This window comes from Pestalotiopsis fici (assembly GCF_000516985.1).
Source record: "Pestalotiopsis fici W106-1 unplaced genomic scaffold PFICI_Scf_2, whole genome shotgun sequence".
NCBI lineage: Eukaryota > Fungi > Ascomycota > Sordariomycetes > Amphisphaeriales > Sporocadaceae > Pestalotiopsis > Pestalotiopsis fici.
In genome coordinates this window covers 4,407,436-4,428,075 of record NW_006917092.1, presented here as the reverse complement: position 1 = coordinate 4,428,075, position 20,640 = coordinate 4,407,436, and the positions used below count along the sequence as shown (strand labels likewise).

At 51.4% G+C, this 20,640-nt stretch overlaps 4 protein-coding genes across 4 annotated transcripts; 3 read left to right on the top strand and 1 right to left on the bottom strand.

Moving 5' to 3' along the window:
* Positions 1 to 217: 217 nt before the first annotated feature.
* PFICI_03509 (uncharacterized protein) lies at positions 218 to 1,116 on the bottom strand (the record flags this gene model as incomplete). Its single annotated transcript, XM_007832090.1, has 2 exons — positions 218 to 550; positions 679 to 1,116. The coding sequence occupies 2 exons, from the start codon at positions 1,114 to 1,116 to the stop codon at positions 218 to 220; spliced, it is 771 nt and encodes a 256-aa protein (XP_007830281.1).
* An 8,253-nt stretch (positions 1,117 to 9,369) lies between these two features.
* On the top strand, positions 9,370 to 10,662 carry PFICI_03508 (uncharacterized protein; the record flags this gene model as incomplete). The annotated part of the gene is made up of 6 exons (XM_007832089.1): positions 9,370 to 9,396; positions 9,461 to 9,637; positions 9,706 to 9,761; positions 9,788 to 9,840; positions 9,877 to 10,322; positions 10,375 to 10,662. The coding sequence occupies 6 exons, from the start codon at positions 9,370 to 9,372 to the stop codon at positions 10,660 to 10,662; spliced, it is 1,047 nt and encodes a 348-aa protein (XP_007830280.1).
* Positions 10,663 to 14,676: 4,014 nt separating this feature from the next.
* Positions 14,677 to 17,316, top strand: PFICI_03507 (uncharacterized protein; the record flags this gene model as incomplete). Its single annotated transcript, XM_007832088.1, has 1 exon — positions 14,677 to 17,316. The coding sequence occupies one exon, from the start codon at positions 14,677 to 14,679 to the stop codon at positions 17,314 to 17,316; it is 2,640 nt and encodes an 879-aa protein (XP_007830279.1).
* Positions 17,317 to 18,540: 1,224 nt separating this feature from the next.
* Positions 18,541 to 20,352, top strand: PFICI_03506 (Dihydrolipoyl dehydrogenase; the record flags this gene model as incomplete). Its single annotated transcript, XM_007832087.1, has 4 exons — positions 18,541 to 18,602; positions 18,727 to 18,785; positions 18,867 to 18,946; positions 19,030 to 20,352. 4 exons carry the CDS (start codon positions 18,541 to 18,543, stop codon positions 20,350 to 20,352), a joined length of 1,524 nt encoding a protein of 507 aa, XP_007830278.1.
* Positions 20,353 to 20,640: the final 288 nt, after the last annotated feature.

Here is a 20,640-nt window from a genome sequence, read left to right as displayed (position 1 = left end):
ACTCACATGCCAACTGGCATTCCATTCAGGCAGACGGCAGCTATTCTATGTTTTACCTAGTGGTACGTATGATACATGACGTTTGACTTACATGATATGACTAATATACACAAGTAAAGTAACTGGTACTTTACCACGACTTGTGGGTTTGATCCCATGTCATCGTAATGATGCGTGTTCTCACGAAGCACCAGCTCCAAGAGAGTTGTACGGTTTCCTATATTCTCATACCCTTGCTTCTGAGCACATTCACGCCAGCAGCTGCAGTAAAGCCGACCCACTGGCCAATATTCCCGACAACTGCCCCGAGGCCGCTACTTTCTCGCAACCGCCGTTGTAAGAATGCGCGTGTATCATCGTAACCGTAGGAACGGTCATTCGTCATGAAGAGCTCAGTGGATGCATAGATGGTGGAAAGTGAAGCGCGCTTCGTGTACCATGTGGGATCGACAGCCTTGTCGCCCGAAAGGTGGTAGATCTCGTCGGAGAGCAATGCTAGTTCACGGAGGGAGGATGGGACGAGAGAAGGCTGGGCCATTACTGCAAGGGCCTGTAGATCTCAAAGTTAACAGAAGTAATGGACAACATAACCCGGACGTTTAAGGGTGTAAGTGGTGGGGGGGGGGAGAAGAAAAGAAAAAAAATAGGAGGACAAGAACAATAATGGATAGAGCTTACCTCCTGCCACCGATGTATCACGTCTTTATTCTCCAATAGCCTCTCCCAGGTCAAACGCTCGACCTTGTCGTCGACGGGTAGCCTCTCGGCCTCACTTCCGGGGCCAAAGATGTGGGCGCTCTTGGGTGCCAAGCTCTCACGTTTCGTAACGAGGTGGTACTTGATCAGGCTGAAGGGCCCATTGGGCAAAAGGCTGGCGCTAATGTCTAGGTATCCAGCGTCACGGGCTCCGAGGGCCAGCGCATGCTGCGTGAAGCCGTGCTCAGGAACATGCGCGTAGGCGGCCGAGAGGATGGCGCGCTCGGCAGCGTTGAAGGCGCCGGAAGGCGACGGGTGGTCGTAGGAATGATAGCCGCGAGCAATGCGGGCCGCGCACTGAGTCGTTGCCCGGCGTTGCTGAGCCAGAATCAAGCGTGTGAATGCTCTCGAGGGCGCCATGTTGTGAGTTGTGGTTGTGTGGTGTTCTTCGCAGGTTGAGATCTCACGATGCGCCGTTATCGCATCTGCTAATCGTGTCGCAACATTTGGCGATCATCAACTTTTTGACCCGGAGAAATTCTGGGGTCCGGATATTGCTACATTTGGCTTAGTTCAAGCTTGCATTCAATTCCTAGGCCTGGCTAACGATCGCGCAAGTCACCAGATATAGTAATTAATAATTATGTCTCTTGATTGGTGCTAGCATCATTCGGAAATACCTTGATTCTATTATACCTATTCCAGAGGCAACCCTCTTATTGTATTTTGTGTTTCTTCTTCTTTCCCTCCATCGTACAACTCTCGCTTTCCCTTACGGAATACATAGGCTACTCTTCAAGGTGCCAATCAATGCCTTCAGCACCAACGACATCGAGCCACTAACCAGCCGTGAAACCTCCCTGTTGGCGTGAGTGGCGCCATGCGCAACAGGGATTCTGTGCATACCATGTACGCCACCTGAAAGGGTAACAGGGAAGACAAGGGAGGCCGTAGGACCGTACTTACACTGACTTGGCATAGTAATGTGTGCGAGTAGGTGCCTAGGCACGTAGGTCTGGCGAAATGATACCCTTTGTGGACTGATGAATACAACCCTCTCACAGCGAAGAGGCACTCTGCTTCCAAAGGATGCGGCTCGGTGCGGTCTGTACGTCCCTGGGCAAAACAGGCTGCCCGCATGATTTCCGTCTTACAAAAAAAAAAAAAAAAAAAAAAAAAGCCCGCCAACGCTGCCTTCTCTACAGCATGCGGCCTTGCCAAGAACCTTCTCGGGGAGCTCAGTTAGAACTCTCGGTATGAATACTGGGACTTTTTCCACCCAAAGCTAAAGATGACCAGACAGACGCTACCAACTCACTGGATTGGCGACGTTGTTGATTGGAGTGAGGGGTGAGGACATTCCTTTAAATCCAGTGCACTCTGTACACGCGGAGGATCGGAGAACGGGTAACAAGAACTTTCCCATTTTCACCGTCTTCACCACAAGCCAGAATACCAAGCATAGGGAGTTCACCCACGGCAGCCGTGGTCTGTAGAGCTTGACATAATTTTCTTAAAGAGAGAAGATCCAGAGAAAATATATCTCTGGATGGGCGGGTTCACCAGCCAAATCAAAGCAGCGAACCTGCTTGGTATGGTTAATATATATCAACACACTCTCGAAGTCGAAATCAAATCGTATATCACCAATTATCATCTTTAGTGGAAAAGTAGAGCATTGTGACTTGGCACGATCGGGGGTAGTCGTAGTGAAGCGCTCTCATTTCGGTGGAGATATTCCATTATGATTTATCCTTGTCATTGTGTATTCTTCCTTTCTTTCTTTTGTTGGTTTCTGTTTTTTCTTCTCAACGAGCAGCAGTGACCTTGCAAGATGTGTCATTGAACCGGGCTGATGACTTGGCATAGCACTGTTGAGTTTTAGTATGCTGCGAACCAAGTACTGGGAGGGTTGCCATTTTCGGATTTCCAAGCATCTACATATGTGCCCAATTACTGGTTCAAGATATTTATACTCATTCTCGCATTGCTCTGGGGATGATTTCGTTTCATGATTCGAATGAGGAGGCTGGAATACCTAGACGTGATTGCTTCCAGGTGGCTCGGCGGAAGATAGATTTGAATAATGGTGTGGCACATATGCATGGACATTTGCCAAAATTTAAGATAAATCTCCTGGAAGTTGTTGAGACGGAGAAAGTTTGCAAGGCTAGACCCAACAACAGAGAGCTTTGGACGTTACGATACGTGGCGTGTTCACGAGAAATAGATTGTATAATGTAATTGATAAGTCGAGCCCGACCGACCCTTGGGGCAAAGCAGCTCATTCCGCGTATCGCGAACTCAAGGTTTGAAGACAAGCAGTGCGTGTGACCATGCCACGTTGACTTTTTTCCACTGACTACTCGCCTTCTGACAGGTTATATGGATCCCTTGATATTGCCTCGGAACAAAAGTAGTAGCAATCTGTAGCAATGCAAGAACAACAGGCCTTACATGAGCTAGTCCTATGTGTTACAATTCAGCATGAACTTTACACTTAAAGAGTCTGCCCGCCTCGTTCGGAAAAGATTGGATTGGCCGATTGGAAAAGAGACACTTCCGTTCTTTGCGATCTCTAGAGATCAAACGTTGCCCTGAATGGAGACTTTAGATGAGTAGGATACTATTTGCGACCGAGATCAAATATCAAGCACAAGAACGAGGAGAGAATGTGCAATACTAGGGTTTTCGTCCAATTTATGATAACAAGTGGCCAGTATCCGCATTGCGCCATGCACAAGTCCTGGCGAGAAGCGACAAAGACATGATCATCCCCAGGGCTTGTTGCATTAGTTAGATTTGATTTCATGGCTGTCTCTCGCGGCAGTTCTGCACCTTGGTGGATCTCAATAAGAATCGCCTCCGCCATACATACACGCTTGGTAACATAACCCGACGTGATGCTACTGAACACTCAACAAGGTACCTGAAAAAAGCTACCGTGTATTGTGAATGGATCAAGGCTGCTACTAGCGAGTAGCTGCTTCAGAGAACCTTGCCCAGATTCTGGCGCAGCAGTCGACAATTTTGCAACTTCCTTTGCTGGGGATTTTGTCACGAGCTCTCGGATTTAGCAGTACATAGCTACGAAAGATTCGAGATACACAAGATAAACAGGACTGGATGGAGTATTTGGTGTACAGCAGGCAAAGATACATGGTTATCCGGTTGGTCCAGGGCTAACCATTATGGTCGAATAAGAATCGGTTCTACCAACCTTGTAGGCATTGATGCAGCCGCCGAAGTGTGGCTTGCGCCGTACATGAGGGCTGCAGGTCTCGACGACACGGCCAGACTTGAAAGCCCGAGCAAATAAAGGGAAGGAAAAAAAAAATTAAAGGTTTGATCTATCTTATGTCACAAGTCCATCTATCCAACTGCGGTGCCATGTACATCATAAACGACGCGATGGATGACGAGCCTACACCCTATTTGTCCCGCATGGATAGAACTCTCATCTTAATTATCCAACGCAAGTGTGCCCATTAATGTAGATATGGCGCCCTGTTTAGCTCATGTTGATTTTGTTTATACTAACTACTAGGTAGGTACTATAGATACCTACTGTTCAGTGTACACGTGTTAGATAAATTGTTTGAATGCCCCTCGTAGATGCTAAGTAAGCACAAGTCAAGTCATACAAGCGACAAATTTCGGGCTAAGCACAGAGAGTTACGTATTGGTCTTTCTTCTCGCCGGAAACCCCTGCTGCGCTGAAAGGCAAGGAGAGGGTAATCGCCCCAAGGATGGTTGTCCGGCGGATTAATTCTTTGGAGCAAAATAAGAATTGGAAGGCAGTGTGTCTCCAAGGTTGCGATATGAATGGATGTAGGTAATTAGAAGTGCATCAGTTCTTGGACGAATCAGAGGCAGATGGGCGGGTTCTTGGCTCGAACTCAGGTGCCTAGACTTGAGAGCAAGCCAGCAATCCCTGTCAAGGGCCAGGTCCTGGTGGCCCGGGTTCTTCTTCCGAGGGGATGCCCCAAGTGGGCAAATGCCCAAAAAAGCCCGTAGCTGACAATTACCAGGCTCCTGCTCCCAGTGTTGGAGGCGATGATGTAAAGTGAGTAAAATAACAGAGAGGAGCAGTTAGACCTTCGCTATTACATTGAGGTAGGCAAGGTACATCATATGTCGTATATTGTAGGCATTTTATACACTAATTTACGCCAATTTGCTTCAGTCACCTCCAGGGCTTCTCATTTTATCCAGGTCTTGTTAATTTCACGACAATTCCAGCGTTGCTTTTCGCTTCATCCCACCTTCTCTTACTCTACTGCATACGTACCTCGATTGATGAGACAGACCTTCCGAGGCCAGCACACTTTGGGTGACAATTCCTGCGTGCCTGAAGTCTCGTCATCTTGGCCAGCACATAGGCTCATTGACCAGGTAGAGTGAGCATTCGAGGCCACGAGTATTTAGTGTATATGCGGTATGAGATGTGAATCGCCGCAATCTTGTGGGTTTCCCAATCTGTGCTCAACATATATGTGCAACTCCAATGTTGGAAAGCAGATACCTACAGTCGAATGTCCAACATGTATCTAACCAGTGGACGTAGTGCACATACTACTCCATGAAGGGGTAGATGTAAGTGTACATGATGGCTCAATCGGGGTACATGAGTCCACGGGTCTCCTTGAGCTGCCAGGTCAATGAACATTGCATGATTGACTTACAGAGGTGCGCGCTCTTTCGCTGGCGGGTTTCATTGCACACAGCTAACATCATGCCTTTGTGGGCATGGTGTGTGAATTGATGCTCGTAAACAAGTACGTACAAATTCCGTACCGTCTGTACATCAATGATGTGCTCCGTAAGTAGACGAGATGCAGTAGGCGTTTTGAGAACATGATTGGCTCAACTCTGATTGCGCAGGCCCCCACCTGAGGTCGGTCCTGCCCACCACAAACCAAAACGCGACTTGGGTATTTGGCAGAACGAGGCAAGGCGCAAAGCTCGTCCAGTCCAACCAGGCTCCAAGCCAGCTGCTGAGGTCTTCGAATCTCAAGCTCCTCTTTTCTCGCTTGCACCAATTTGCGATCGCGTCTCGGGCAACCTCATCCAGCCCAGCTACTCTCCGTACTCTGTCGCCGTCATCAATCCACTCTGTGGTGCTTTGTTCTTTTGTTTGTTTGGTTTTTTTTATTTCAATTTCCCCAAGGGCCCATCATCAATCAGTCAACACCTCGACGTCACGCGTCGCAACAAACGGACTGACTTGCTGCTGGACTCTTGCTACGCAGCAGCCACAGTCACGCAGCGCGATCGAGTTTCGGCCTCGTCTCTCTTGTCGCCGGGCGCACATACGTACACCTATCCACCCATCATCCAAGCAAAGTTGCTCTCTCTCTCTCTCTTCCTCTCCGTAAGGTAGTCAAAGGTACGTAAGGCTCGCCAAACCTCGTCTCCATCCCCTTCCGCTCCATTCCATCCACCCATCCATGCATGAGCCGCCGCTGTGCGACTTGGGTCATGCTTGGCCCTTGGTCACCTTGCGAGACCGCCGCAATAACCCACTCGCATACACACACACACACACACACACACACATTTACCCCCCCTCCTCCCCAGCCCAGCCGAGCCCAGTCCAGCGTGCCACAGGTACAGGCATGAGCATAGAGCGAGCGAGCGAGCAAGCAAGCAGGCTGGCAGACAGGCAGACAGACGGACAAGACAGTCAAGCAGGCAGGCAGGCAGGCATAGGCAGGCAAAGACAGAGCCGTAATATACTAGCCAGCACCAGAGAGAAAGGGCAGGAAGCCAGCCAAAGACCACATTGAAAACAGAAACAAGAATCCAGTCAAGTCAGGCTGAAGGCAGAGTAAATGTAGGTAGGCCAGGGCCAAGCGCCGTCGTCGCATTGCAGGCCCGACACGCAGACGGCAGACGCAGACGCAACACAGCAAGAAAAGCTGTCGACTCCGGCTCCTGATTCGGCACACAAACGTTTCCCGTACTCACTGCTTGCTTGTGTCTGTCTTCTTCGTTGCGCTGCGCTGCGCTCCTTTCCTACCTACCTACGCGTTACTGCTTGCTACCGGACTGGCGATCCCGTCCGTCGCCTGCATCACACCAAAAAAGCTGCCAGTCCTGCATTCATCTCCATGATTGCTTGCAGCCAGCAGCACCAGTACCTGTAGCAGTAGAGCACTGTTGCTGCCGCCGCCGCCGCCGCCGCTACCACCACCACCTGCTCCCTTTTCACCATCATCTCGACTCTGTTGCGCGGCTGCGTTGCACATTTTGCATCGCGTTCCTGGTGCTCTCACTCCTCTCTCGATAGAGGACCAACTGCCTGCCCTTGTTGTTGTACCTTGCCGTCTTGCCCATCAGTGTTCTTTTGCTCTCAGCCTGGGGGGTGCCGACGGGAACACCGCCCAAGTACTCCTCGGCCACAATTTCAAAGCTGACCCCTCCATCATTTACATAGAGACTGCTAATAGGCATACACTGGTTGCTCTTTGGTCGCCTGCTCCCGAGAGAATAACTTTCCCCCCTTCCGAAAAGGAACCTAGTCACGTTTCCCAAAGGCGTCGACCATCCGAAAATATACAACCATGGGTAAGTCCTACTTCTTCTGAACTTCCATCCACGTCCATCATAATCCCTTATGGCTTCGAGTCGTACTTGGGACGATTATTAAAACGTAAACCATATACACGGTCTGTTGGTTGCTGTTGTCCCTGGTTTTAATTGTTCCATTTACGCATCATCACCTTTGTCCTTTGCTCCCCGATCACTGCATTACGCTCGTCCTTCGACGCGTCTCTACATATCCCCTCTATCCTCTTCTCCCCTCGCTCTTCCTCGCCTACGTGCTCAACAAAGTGCCTCCGTGACGTATAAGCCGCCACCCTGTACTTGCAAGTCATCCGCTTCCGTGGTACCAAGCCACAGCAGCGTCTTCCGTATCAACTGCCCTTCCCTTCTTTCCTTGTCTCCCTCAAAGGAAAAAAAAAATCCATCCCGACCGAGCCAGCTCAGCCAGTCCCTGCAGAGCTGTCATATCACACTTTCTTAGTGGCAGGTCCCTCATTGTGCACTGCTTTTCGCTGCTCAATAGGTTTTTAATGCTCATGTCAATCCACGGAGCCGACGTCTCTCTACGGAGCTTAAACCATGCCTTCCCCCTCTCTCCACACACACACCTACATACATACGTACATACATACATGCGCAACCCACCCCCCAGGCACTTTCCTTTCCTGATCTGCTCGATCACTTATGCATCAGCGGCCCGCCAGCTTGCCACAGTCTAGCCTTATCCCTCATATTCTCTCTAACCCCGATTTCCTTCTGGCCCATTTTCTCCTTCTTATTTATACTTTTGCTCACCAACTCGCTTCTTAGACGACTCTAACGCATACGCAGCCGACTCTGGCGACACATATCGACCAGTAAGTACAACTCCTTCGTCTCTTGGCGTGTGGCCTTTTGTTGTAGCGGGACGGTTTCCCATATTCTTTTTGTATTCTGCACCCATCACCCCGTGTCTTCGATAGTGCCCTTCGTAAGTATGGTGGCGCATAGGAAACTCTATATACTGGGTCCCATCCGGCGCATTTCGCCCAGGGCCCGTGGCCTTCTTGGCTCGGGTTGGCTTCTCTCGCGCCCGCGACGGTACAAGCTTTAGGCCTTGCCACTCTATGTCTACCTTTTGAGATAATAGCGGGATGTTACCGGTATTTTAAACTTTGCTCAAAGAGCGGCTCAGCACGTCGCGAGGGCAGCGGCACGTCTCTCAACCCGAGCAGGGGGGGAAGGGAACTCGTTCCCCGCACGACCACCACATACATTTTTTTTTTGTTGTGTCTTGCACATAACTCATATCGCTCTTCATCATAATCTCTTTGCGGAGCCGTTTGCGCTCATGAACGACCAAGTAGCTGACACGTCACAGCGTGAGAGGTCTCGCTCCCCACGTCGTGGAAGATCAAGAAGCCCAGGTCGTTCTGGTCGACGTCGATCGTACTCACGCAGCCGGTCTCCGAGTAGGGACAGGGACGATTATCGCAGATCCAACAGACGCTCATCACGTTCCCCTATGACGGGTGTCGGTTCCGCTGCTGGAGGATCTGGTCAGGGTTTCGGAGGTCCGCCTCAGCGTAGTTACGAAGAGCGACAAGCCGCTCGTGAGCAAATGATGAGTAACATTCGCGAAACCTCACAGCAAGACCGCCGCGTCTATGTCGGCAACCTGTCTTACGACGTGAAGTGGCATCACCTCAAGGATTTTATGCGACAGGGTGCGTCCTACTCATGAGCTTGGATACTATAGCTCGCAAAGGAGAGATGGCTGACGGATCTGGTGTTGTTTTAGCTGGAGAAGTTCTCTTTGCCGATGTCTTATTGCTTCCGAATGGAATGTCGAAGGTGGGCGTCTACACGTGATTCATGGCTTGGTCCTTTCCTTCCCCCTTTTTTCTCCCTTTTCCTGGCTCTTCTCCCTCATGGTCTTGTTGGAATTGATGGATTGACGGGTGGGACATTGTGTCCGCGGTTACATGTAGGGATGCGGGTAAGTCAAGCTCAAACTGCTCCATGACGGAGCACAAACCATCCAAAGCAAAATGAGTACTGGGCTAATTTCAAACTAGAATTGTGGAGTATGCTACACGGGAGCAAGCACAGAGTGCAGTTGCAACTCTCAGCAACCAGAACCTAATGGGTCGTCTCGTCTACGTCCGCGAAGTAAGCTTCTGATCTTGAAAAAACCACCACAATCGTGATATCTAAATGCTCACTCCATATGTAGGACCGTGAAGCCGAGCCTCGATTCAGTAATTCACAGACAGGAGGAGCAGGAGGCCGCGGCGGCTTCGGTGGCGGTATGCAAGGTGGTTATGGAGGCGGTGGCTACGGCGGAGGTGGCATGATGGGTGGCGGTGGCGGCGGCGGCGGCGGCGCTGGCCGCCAGATCTACGTGTCCAACGTTTGTTATCCCAGATTTCTTTTGCTACCCGTTCTTGCTTGTTGCTCTTGGTATTGACAAATTGGCAGCTCCCCTACACTGTTGGTTGGCAGGATCTCAAGGATCTTTTCAGACAAGCTGGTAAGTCGCCATATTTCTAATGCGCCCTAGGAAATACCTGCTTCCTTCTTTCGCATCCCTATCAAGACCTCTTCTGCTCCGGTGTCCACTAGCACATCATTGACAGTTTGCTTTTTCAGCCAGGAACGGTGCGGTCATTCGTGCGGACGTCCATCTAGGCCCTGATGGTCGACCCAAAGGCTCAGGCATCGTCATGTTTGAAAGCCCCGATGATGCCCGCAATGCCATTCAGCAGTTCAATGGCTACGACTGGCAAGGTCGCCAACTAGAAGTCCGCGAAGACCGGTACGCTGGAGGCCCCGGCGGTGGCTTTGGCGGCGGCTACGGTCGCGGGGGCTTCGGAGGCCGTGGAGGTTTCGGCGGCGGCTTCGGCGGTCGCGGGGGCTTCGGAGGTCGTGGAGGTTTTGGTGGAGGTTACGGCCGTGGTGGATACGGTGGAGGCGGTGGCGGTGGCGGTGGATACGATGCCGGTGCCACCGGTGGTGCTCAACCTGCCGCCCCCAACCCGTTCACCGACTATGCCACGAGCGGTACCGATCCCAGCGAGACTATTTACGTGCGAAATGTAAGTGCCTTGGAATCACACCTGCACCATGAGCTGCTACTAACTTGCATAGCTCCCATGGTCCACTAGCAACGAAGACTTGGTGGAGCTATTCACAACTATCGGCAAGGTTGAACAGGCTGAGATCCAATACGAGCCAAGTGGCCGTTCCCGCGGAACCGGAGTTGTCAGATTCGACAGCGCCGCGACAGCCGAGACCTCGATCTCCAAGTTTCAGGGTTATCAGTACGGCGGCCGACCTTTGGGCCTGAGCTTTGTCAAGTACCTGCCACCCGGCGGTAGTGGCGATGCCATGGATACGGACGCTCACGGCGGTCTGACCCAGGATCAGATCATGTGAGAGCTTGGTATGGAATCCATGTTGAAGAAGTCGCATCAAATCCACGCAGAAGTGTTGATCAACTTTTTGACGCTTGTTCTCGTCCCCATTTCCATTTATGGCGACGGCATTCCACAATCAGATCGACAATGCTTTATACAGCTTCACAAAACTCTCGTTCTCTGGGGCCCCAGTCTTATAATATTTTCTGTACTACATTTTCCTTTTTTCGGCACCTGTTTTCGTCCTAGTTGTTGGGATCGCGGCATTTGTACGAAGTCAAGGTTTTAAAACCAAGAGTATCCGCCCTTCCGCTTGCAGCTGGGCCCTGCGCCTGCTCTCTCAAGTCATCAACAGCCTGGCAATACTGGTCTAGCCCATTGGAGACCAGTTTATAGGGAGGAGGATGAGATCAAAAAGTTTTTTCCCACTTCATTTATTCTTTTCCTGTTTCAAGTGGCATGTGTTGTTGCACCAGGAATCGCCTGTTGTGAGGGATGAGAGAATTTTCAGAAGGCTTAACTCTAGATTGTCCTTCAAATAGCATCTGACATTTCTCGGCTTGGTGGCTGGCTCATTGCAAGGCGCAACTAAAGGCGTTGGATTGGGTTATACAAAGGAGTGACTTTGCCTAGGTTGTGAGATGTTTTTTATTTTGCGGAATACTCCTTGGCCCAACTGCTTTGGGCTTGCATCGACGACGCAGCTCGGATGGGCACAGTAATACTACTGTGCGGGTATGTCTACGTGTGATGTCAGGGCGGCGGTGCTGTTGAGAACGGGCAATCAACACTTGGCTGGCCCACCACTGTTCATCGTATGTGCTGGCTGTCATGTCATTATATGGTCATTCGTGCCCAAATCTCGGAAGCTCGTGCGGTGACATGAGAAGTGTTACTAAATGCGGGCGGTTGTCCGACCTTGAGAAGAATGAAGAAGCATTGACTCGGAAGAAATACAATACATCTTTAATCAGTCATCGATGGCAAGCTATGTTCGACATACACAGCAGTGGAAACCGGGCCAAGGGCAGCTTGTTGCTGGTCATGATAATGGATGCTGTGTATCTGAGACGATTGTGAAAGGTAAACCGCCTGAGGAGCCCACTGGCTTGGTACCTGTACGTTCATCTCGGCACTTTGAGCTGAAACTTGAGCAATTCCAGCTGTCCATGAGACGGAAATTGGTGGTCAATCACTTGGCAGGGCGGGACAAGCCGACTCCTCGCTTCTCACTTTGCGTTTGCTTGACTCACTATCCGCAACACAGGACCGAGATGTGTGGGACACTGAAACGGTTTTCGGATTACGTCGTAATGATAACTTGTGCTCCAAAACGCTTGTCATGTTGGTTGTGGGTGAGATTGCCCCAAAGTCCAATATCACGGATCGAATAGAAAGCACCTTTATTGCTTATATCTCGCACCGCTCGTTCGTTCGGCTTTTCGCCCCCATGGTACCCTGCCAAGGTGATGGAGTAGAAGTCACAGGACCTCACAAGAAAGATTTAGAGGTGCGATTATCGGTTTGAAGCATCTTGACCAACATTGTTAATACTATATCTCCAGCCAGCACCCAGGCCTGATAATTCGTCTTTTCTCTCTCTCCTTCTTAATATCATCACACAGCAAAGCCAAGCCTAAACTTGAATCATATCGTTATATGTGCTCACTCGAATTCGCGGGCAGGATTGAAACAATCAAGGGACTTTTTTTTTTCTTCTCACGCGGAGTTCAACAAGCTCCCGACAGCAGTCAATCAGCCTGTACAGAACGGTCAAGACGAATGTGCGAACTCCACCCCCTGAAATGCACCAACTGCAAGCGCGTGTGGACGGCATACAAGAAGCTGGCCAGCTGCGAGAGCCAGGAGCCCGGGACCGAATGTCCGCTCAGCCTGTGCATGTGGGTTGGCAACCCCAAAAAGCCGACGAAGACTGAATGTGATGCTTGCCGGGAGATCAGAGAGGTGCTGGAGGATATTGCTGAGGACGGGTGATGGCCCTTTGGGTATGAGATTTATCGCAGGTGGGTTTAATGAGCTGAGGTGGCGCGTAGAGGGAAAGGAGAAGGCGGAAAGTCGAGGCATAGCACCAAGCGAGCCGGCTGATGATCACGATACGCTCTGTAGAGTGTGGATGGTAGATTTGAATATGAATATTCTCTTTGGTTTCTCGTGTATTCATGCTCACAATGAACTTGCCATGAACATGGAGTCGTATGCCATCAACTCTGTACTCTCGTTAGCCAGCCCTGCTGGTTCAGCCAGAGTAGACTTCACAGCCAATGGGCCAGCCTGAGAAGCCCAAGCCCCAACAACGTCAGCTATATGGATGAGTTCGTAGTTGTTAATTCTTCTCTCCTTGGTCCGTGGGCTGAAGACAGCTGCCGGCAGCACTGCCGACCATAAAAGTATACGGCTCCTGCCATGGATAGTCAAATCAAGCTGCTGCTTGTCGTATATCGCCTACGCTTCGAACGCCCTCTCCCTCCAACCCCCGCCCCCGGCGAGAGTCTCATCATGTTGCTGCGGCGACGGGGGCGCCACCCTTCTTCTTCCGCGCCTTGCCCTTCCTCTTACTCCTGTCTCTCGGCTTCAAGGTCGTCATGCCAGCCTTACACACCTCGGCATAGCGTTCAAAAAACGCGGGGAGGGCGTCTGCCTCTACCACAGTGGAAAGTTTGAGCTTGCGATTCTCCTTTCTCTTCTCCTTAGATTTGCCGTTGGTGGCCCGGATGAGGATGGGAAGTGGTTTGGATGGCTCCAGGTCTGGTACCGGGTTTGCGCTCGTCGGTTCCGGGGCGTCCTGACCATATGACACTGTGGACTAGAATTAGAATTGATCATTCTGGGGGGCTTTGGAGTCGGGTAGTCTCATGGGTCGTACATCGCTTTTGGGTCAAGTAGATGGCACCGTGGTCCTTGCCTTTGCGGGCGTCGAACAGCTCTAAGAGCTTGACGAAGAACTATCAATTGGTCAGCCGCGCTGCTCTGAGGGCTACTACTGATGTGGATATGGTTGTGAAAAGCCAAGTCAGACGCAGGCGAATTGATCAGGAAGATTGAGGCCTATAGGGAAGATGAAAACTGACATCGTCATTACTCAGGTGACCCATTGCGCACAAGAATGATGTGATATCCCTCGCTCAACACGCGGCGCAAACTTGCGAACAAGTGATCTTGCCACTAGACAACGAGACGGTGGCTGCCTCGCAGCAAAGATCGCAGCAATACAGGTAGGTAGGCTGCCCTGTCGTATCTGTTGTCTGTTTCCCGCACAAGAACGCAATGCTGATCCTGGGAAGGAAAGACGTGTGTCGACTGTACGAGTGAGTACACCTGACTGTAGTGGTTTGTGATCTCGGTAGGACGTGCACACGATGCCCAAGGCCCCCTCGTCTTTCGTGATGGTTAGTCGAGGTGCTGGGGGGGAGGAAGCAATCAACGTGTAAAAGTGCCCCGCGATGTGCGAGCCTGGTTAAACGCACATGTGCAGTTGGGGGATTTAGCGACGTATTCCGTACCTCCAGTTAGTGACCGCCGACGAATAAAACGGTCTGGGGCGCGGGGGCTTCAGCCATTCGCTTCAGAGGTACTTCCAGGTTGCTGCTGCTGGGCATCTGAGATAATATCCAGACGGTACACGCACCGATTACATGTATGCCCCCACCAACTTGGGTACAATTTGCATAAAGGCTCTGCGCCACAGCTACGTATCTAGCTTGAGGTAGGTACTTCGCACATCAGACATGTACCTTGGGACCCACTGAAATTTTCAACGACTAAATTGGCAAATTCATAGAGGAGGACATGTACATGAAATAAATTTCACGGGCATTTTTACAGTTGCTACACTTTCAACAAACCAGCCCAGCGCGTTTTCTTTCCACTGATATGCCAAAATCGACCAACGCACTAATTCGAGTCGCAATTTGATACTCGTGGCGTGTGATTGCTACTATAGTGGCTATTTGATTTTGGGGAAGGAAAAAAAAAAAGAGTCTTATTGACTATAATCATCTGTTACTCCCACATAATGGCACCGCCCCAAGGAAAACTGGCACTGCCAGCTTCATTTCTGAAGGAAATTGGCGCCGACTCGCGGTCCTCCAAAGGTGGCAACAGCAGAAGAGGGCCCCAACAGCAGTCGCGCAAGGAGCAAAGAAAAGCATCCAGAGTACAGAAGAAACAGGTTCACAGAACTCCCAGGCAGTATGGGGCACCACAACCAACAAGGCCAAAGACTGCAGGAGCGCCAAAACCGGCAGTCATCCCGTCCAAGCCAAAGCAGTCCTCTAAGCCGCTTCGCATCATCAACCCTGCCGATGAGGACGACAGTCTGAGTGAGGGTGACTTTGATATGGATCTGGACGAAGAAGATTTTGATGAAGAAGAGTCAGGCATGGATGAGGAAGAAGACGGGGCCGACTTCGGCGACGACAATGAGGAAGAAGAAGAAGAGGAGGATGATGATGATAATGAGCCTGCCAGTCATGCACCGCCTGTCTCCAAGACGGACCGCAAGAGACTGGATCGCGATGATGCCGAGATTGCTGCCCTGGAGAAGAAACTCGGACTCAAAAAGGGCAAGAAGCCCAAGGCCGACGAGGACGGCCTGGACGATTTGTTAGGAGATATGGAGGAACTAGGCGAAGAAACCACCCAGGAATCCTTGTCACAGAGGAAACGAAAGGCTGAGGCTGACGAATGGCTTGCGCAAAAGAGGAGAAAAGCCATTGCCGCCGCCGCTGCCACCGCCAGCAGCGCATCAAAGGCCTCCGTTAACAGAAGTCATCGCACAAAGGATTATGATGACGAGAGTGGAGAAGATTTTGATGCTTCCGATGACGAGGACGATGAAGAAATGGGGGACGGTCTATCTGATTTGGGGAATTCAGACTACTCGGATGATGAGGACTCGGATGACGACGTCGGACCTGGCGTTACTGATGACGAGGAGGATTTCGGCGGGTTCTCCGATGATGGCGACGACATCACCGCTTCAGCGCCCCGGGTCAGAGAAAATCCCTACGTTGCGCCTACAACACAAACAGCCAAGTACGTGCCACCTTCGCTACGAAAACAAGGCCAGTCGTTAGACGAAGTGGATGCGCAATTGCGAAGGCGTGTACAAGGTTTGATCAATCGACTTACCAACGAGAATATGCTTGGCATACTCAAGGACTTCACCAGTCTCTACGACCGGTTTCCACGGCAGAGTGTCACCTCTAGCCTGGTCGACCTTTTGATTACCTTGGTCTCGTCGCCGGAGCCACGGCCTGACAGTTTCTTCACCATGGTGGCTGGTTTCGTAGCCTCGGCGCAAAAGGCGCTCGGCATCCACGTCTCAGCCAACCTGGTGCAAAGGCTTGTGCAAGTTTTCAAGGAGCACCACGAGCGAGCCACCGGGCAGCAGTCGGATGCCGCCTCGAAGCATCTCATAATGCTGCTCGCCGAGCTCTACAATATGCAGGTCGTGGGCGCAAAATTAGTCTTTGACTACGTCCGCCTCTTTCTGGGCAAGCTCTCGGAACTCAACACGGAGCTTTTGCTCAAGATTATACAGACGTGCGGCCCATCCTTGCGGCGAGAAGATCCTCATGCGCTCAAGGAGATTATCAATCTCATCAAGCCTGCCGATCTCAAGAGTGCTTCGGTCAGAACAAGCTTCATGATGGAAGAAATGAGGAATCTGCAGGCAAACAAGTCAAAGGCCGCCGCGCGCAACAAGGACCTTGCCGAGATGCGCACGCAAATCAGGAAGCGCATTGGAACATTGAGTGGTAGCCGCGAGGTTCAGCCCCTAGGCGCGGGCCTCAAGGAGATTGAGAATGCCGACAAGAACGGCAAGTGGTGGGTTGTTGGTGCCAGCTGGTCTGGAAACCGAGAAAAGGAGGAAGGAGATGCCCAAAAGGGAGCAAACGACGTGGTTGATGATGCGGCCGATTTTGTTGTTGATGATGATCTTGGCATACCGGACCTTTGGCAGCTCGCAAAGCAGCAGGGCTTCAACACCGAGGTCAGACAACAGATCTTTGTTGCCTTGCATTCGGCAACAGACTACGAGAACGCAGAGCTCTTGCTGCGGAAGCTGCGGCTCAACAAACATCAAAGAAAAGAGCTGCCCGAGGTCATTGTTCGCAGCGGCGAGGCTCAAGCCGAGTTCAACAAGTATTACTGGCTTGTGGCCAGCCGTTTTTGTGGCGATCGTGAGGTAGCTTTTCAGTTCAAGCGATGCCTCACACAGCGGTTCAGGAAGATGGGCGAGGACATCGACACGGGGGACGATTTCGAGGACGGAGAGGACGAGGACTATGACACTCGCTGCGTGGTCAATGTGGGCAAGTTTTATGGAAACCTGGTTGCAAACAGGAATCTCGGCCTGGACATTCTCAAGCATCGAAACCTGGCGGCTTTGCAGGAGAAAACGCAGTGGTTTGTCGAAGTACTCCTCATTACGGTGCTCCAAGAGTCACCAGACCAGGCTGCTTTGCAAAAAACATTTGGTGTCCTCGACCCCGAGCTGGGTAGAGCCATACAATTCTTCTTGAACAAGTTTGTCAAGAAGTCAGACCTGGTGAAGGGAGCCGAGAGAAGGGCGCTCAGAAAGAAGTGTCAAGAAGCAGATGCCATATTGGAGGCGTCACTCGCACTTACAGCCGAGCAGGGGGAATAAATAGGGTCGGCAATAAACATTTTCAAAACTGGTCAACTACAGTACCCAAGCATGAGACTGCTGTTATGGTGACTGAGTGAACGGGCACTGGCGTTAATCCTGACCAAATCTGGGCTCTGACTGGTTATGTACCTACGTAGCAGTATCTGGAACCTGAAGTTCCATGTTGCATGCTGAGATTCTCTTCGCGGTTGCTTAGAGATCTGTAATTCGAGGTGATGAAGTGCCGCGACCATTAGTTCTTTCACCGCTCCATCTCTGGTGGACCTCGGGGAGCGACAAGTCCAATACATCTCTATACTTATCTGTTTACCCAATGTTACGGTGCAAGTGCCTCTTTGTCTTTTCGTTTCTCTGTCTCTCTTTGTATATATAGTATATATATATATACTATATATAAAAAAAGAAGAATCTGCACAGCAACTGCAACTGATATCAAGGTAGACAGACATATTACTGACAAGAGACAACACCCACCTAAAGGTAGTCACATCCAATGGCAGTGTTGGAGATTTGCAATCACGTTAATTTGCTTCGGCGATATTTCGTATTAATTATTCGATGTATACATCTGGTCAACTATGTATCTATCTTTCAAAGGGTATCTGGTATGTAAGCACTTCAACTCAACCGCTGAGCCGGCTCTTTCCGGGACCTCGACGTTCAGATCCAGTAATCGGGCGAAATGGGCAATGGGGGGCGGGCCCAGGTGCAGAAGAAAAAACCCCCCCCCCCCCCCCCAACCCCCCCCCCCCCAAAGCCGAGCAAGCGAATTGCTTTGGGGCCAACACAACGGGCGGACGGGATTGGACCCGACTACCTTGGACTACCTTGGACTACCTTTCTTCTGCGGCGGTACATTGTTAGCCAGCCCAGCCAAAAAGCTGTGTGAGTGGGCAATGGGCAGTGGCGGCGCGCCCAGCTCGGGCCTCCAAAATTTCGCTGGCCCGATTGGATTGATCTAGGAACCTAAGGACTCCAAAAGCAAAGCAAAGCAGAGTGACAGCATTTGGCATATTCATTCCTCCGAACCCTTGAAGCTCGGGAAATAGCAGATCGAATAGTCGATCAATCTTGCTTTGTACACTTCAACAACAGGGAAACTTCCTCTCCCTCAATCTTGCTCTCTCCGAGTTGCGTGCCTCTTCTGTTTCTTCCTTTTTCTTCTCTCTCTCTCTCTCTCTCTGCCTTCTGCGTCCTTCCGGTCACTCCCTCGCAGACACAATGATGACTTCTCGTTTAATACCGCGGACCACTGTCCGCTCGGCCTTCCGCACCCAGTCTTCGTAAGTCGATTGCCTTTCCTGTTCTCTCTGCGATCGATGGCTTGCATCTTGCAGCTGCCACAAGCCTTTTCGGCTGCTGCGCATAGATTGTTACTCAGCTAACTCGACGCGCCGCTCTATCTAGCCTTCCCACAGTCACCAGCCCTTTGTCGCGATGGAGAAGGGGTTTCGCCTCCCAAGCTGGTATGATTCGAAGCTCCAATAAATACCCAAGCAATCCCCTTGCTATCAAACCGATATGCTGACCCGACATATTACTTGCAGAGGAGAAGGACTTGGTCATCATTGGAGGCGGTGTCGCAGGATATGTCGCAGCTATCAAGGCTGGTCAGGAAGGTCTCAAGGTATATAAATATCCTCTCCATCTTACATATTTATACACACCATCCACGGGGCACCAGGTCGTCTCTGACACAACCCAATATAGGTTGCATGTATCGAGAAGCGCGGTGCGCTTGGCGGTACTTGCCTCAACGTCGGCTGTATCCCTTCCAAGTCTCTCCTCAACAACTCGCATCTTTACCACCAGATCCTGCACGACACCAAGAACCGCGGTATCGAGGTCGGCGATGTCAAGCTCAACCTTCAGAACATGATGAAGGCTAAGGAGACTTCCGTCTCCGGCCTCACCAAGGGTATCGAGTTCCTCTTCAAGAAGAACGGCGTCGAGTACATCAAGGGAACCGGCTCCTTCGCCGACGAGCACACCGTCAAGGTCAACCTGAACGATGGAGGCGAGACCAGCGTCACGGGCAAGAACATCCTCATTGCTACCGGTAGCGAGTCTACGCCCTTCCCCGGCCTCGAGTTTGACGAGAAGCGCGTCATCACCAGCACCGGCGCCCTGTCTCTCGAAAAGGTTCCCGAGAAGATGGTTGTCATTGGTGGTGGTATCATTGGTCTGGAGATGGGTTCCGTCTGGTCAAGACTGGGCGCCAAGGTTACTGTCGTCGAGTTCTTGAACCAGATTGGTGGTCCCGGCATGGACGCGGAGATCTCTAAGCAGGCTCAGAAGCTGCTCAAGAAGCAGGGCATTGACTTCAAGCTCGGCACAAAGGTCGTCAGTGGAGACGCTTCCGGCGAGCTGGTCAAGCTCGAGGTTGACGCCGCCAAGGGTGGCAAGCCCGAGACCATTGAGGCCGACGTCGTCCTCGTTGCCATTGGTCGCCGCCCTTACACCGCCGGCCTCGGCCTGGAGAACGCCGGCCTCGAGGTTGACGAGCGCGGCCGTGTCGTCATTGACTCCGAGTACCGCACCAAGGCCTCGCACATCCGCTGCATTGGAGACGTGACCTTCGGTCCCATGCTCGCCCACAAGGCTGAGGAGGAGGCCGTGGCCGCCATTGAGTACATCAAGAAGGGCTACGGCCACGTCAACTACGGTGTCATTCCCTCAGTCATGTACACCCACCCCGAGGTCGCCTGGGTTGGTCAGAATGAGCAGGAACTCAAGGACCAGAACATTCCGTACAAGGTCGGCACCTTCCCCTTCAGCGCCAACTCTCGTGCCAAGACCAACCTCGACACGGACGGCATGGTCAAGATGCTTGCCGACCCTGAGACCGACAGGCTACTGGGCTGCCACATTATTGGACCCAACGCCGGTGAGATGATTGCCGAGGCTACCCTGGCCCTTGAGTACGGTGCATCTACTGAGGACATTGCCCGTACATGCCACGCCCACCCTACGCTGGCCGAGGCATTCAAGGAGGCCGCCATGGCTACCTACTCCAAGGCCATCCACTTCTAAACGCTCGCACGGCATCCGGGCGTTTGTAAGAGGGGTCGAGGAACTCAAAGATTGTATCCTACCAACTCTTGGTGTATAGGTGTAGTAGGTGTACATTAAAATCCAGCATAAGAATAACAGAGCCAATGGAACCTCGTGTTGACAGGGATGAATTGAGGTAGCGGCAAATCTTCTTGTGTCATTAGGGACGGAATAGATAGGTGGTAATTGATTCATGGTTTTTTTTTTATGACAAGGCAATCAGTCTTGGTGTGACGAACCAATAGGTAGATATCACTATGCACGCAT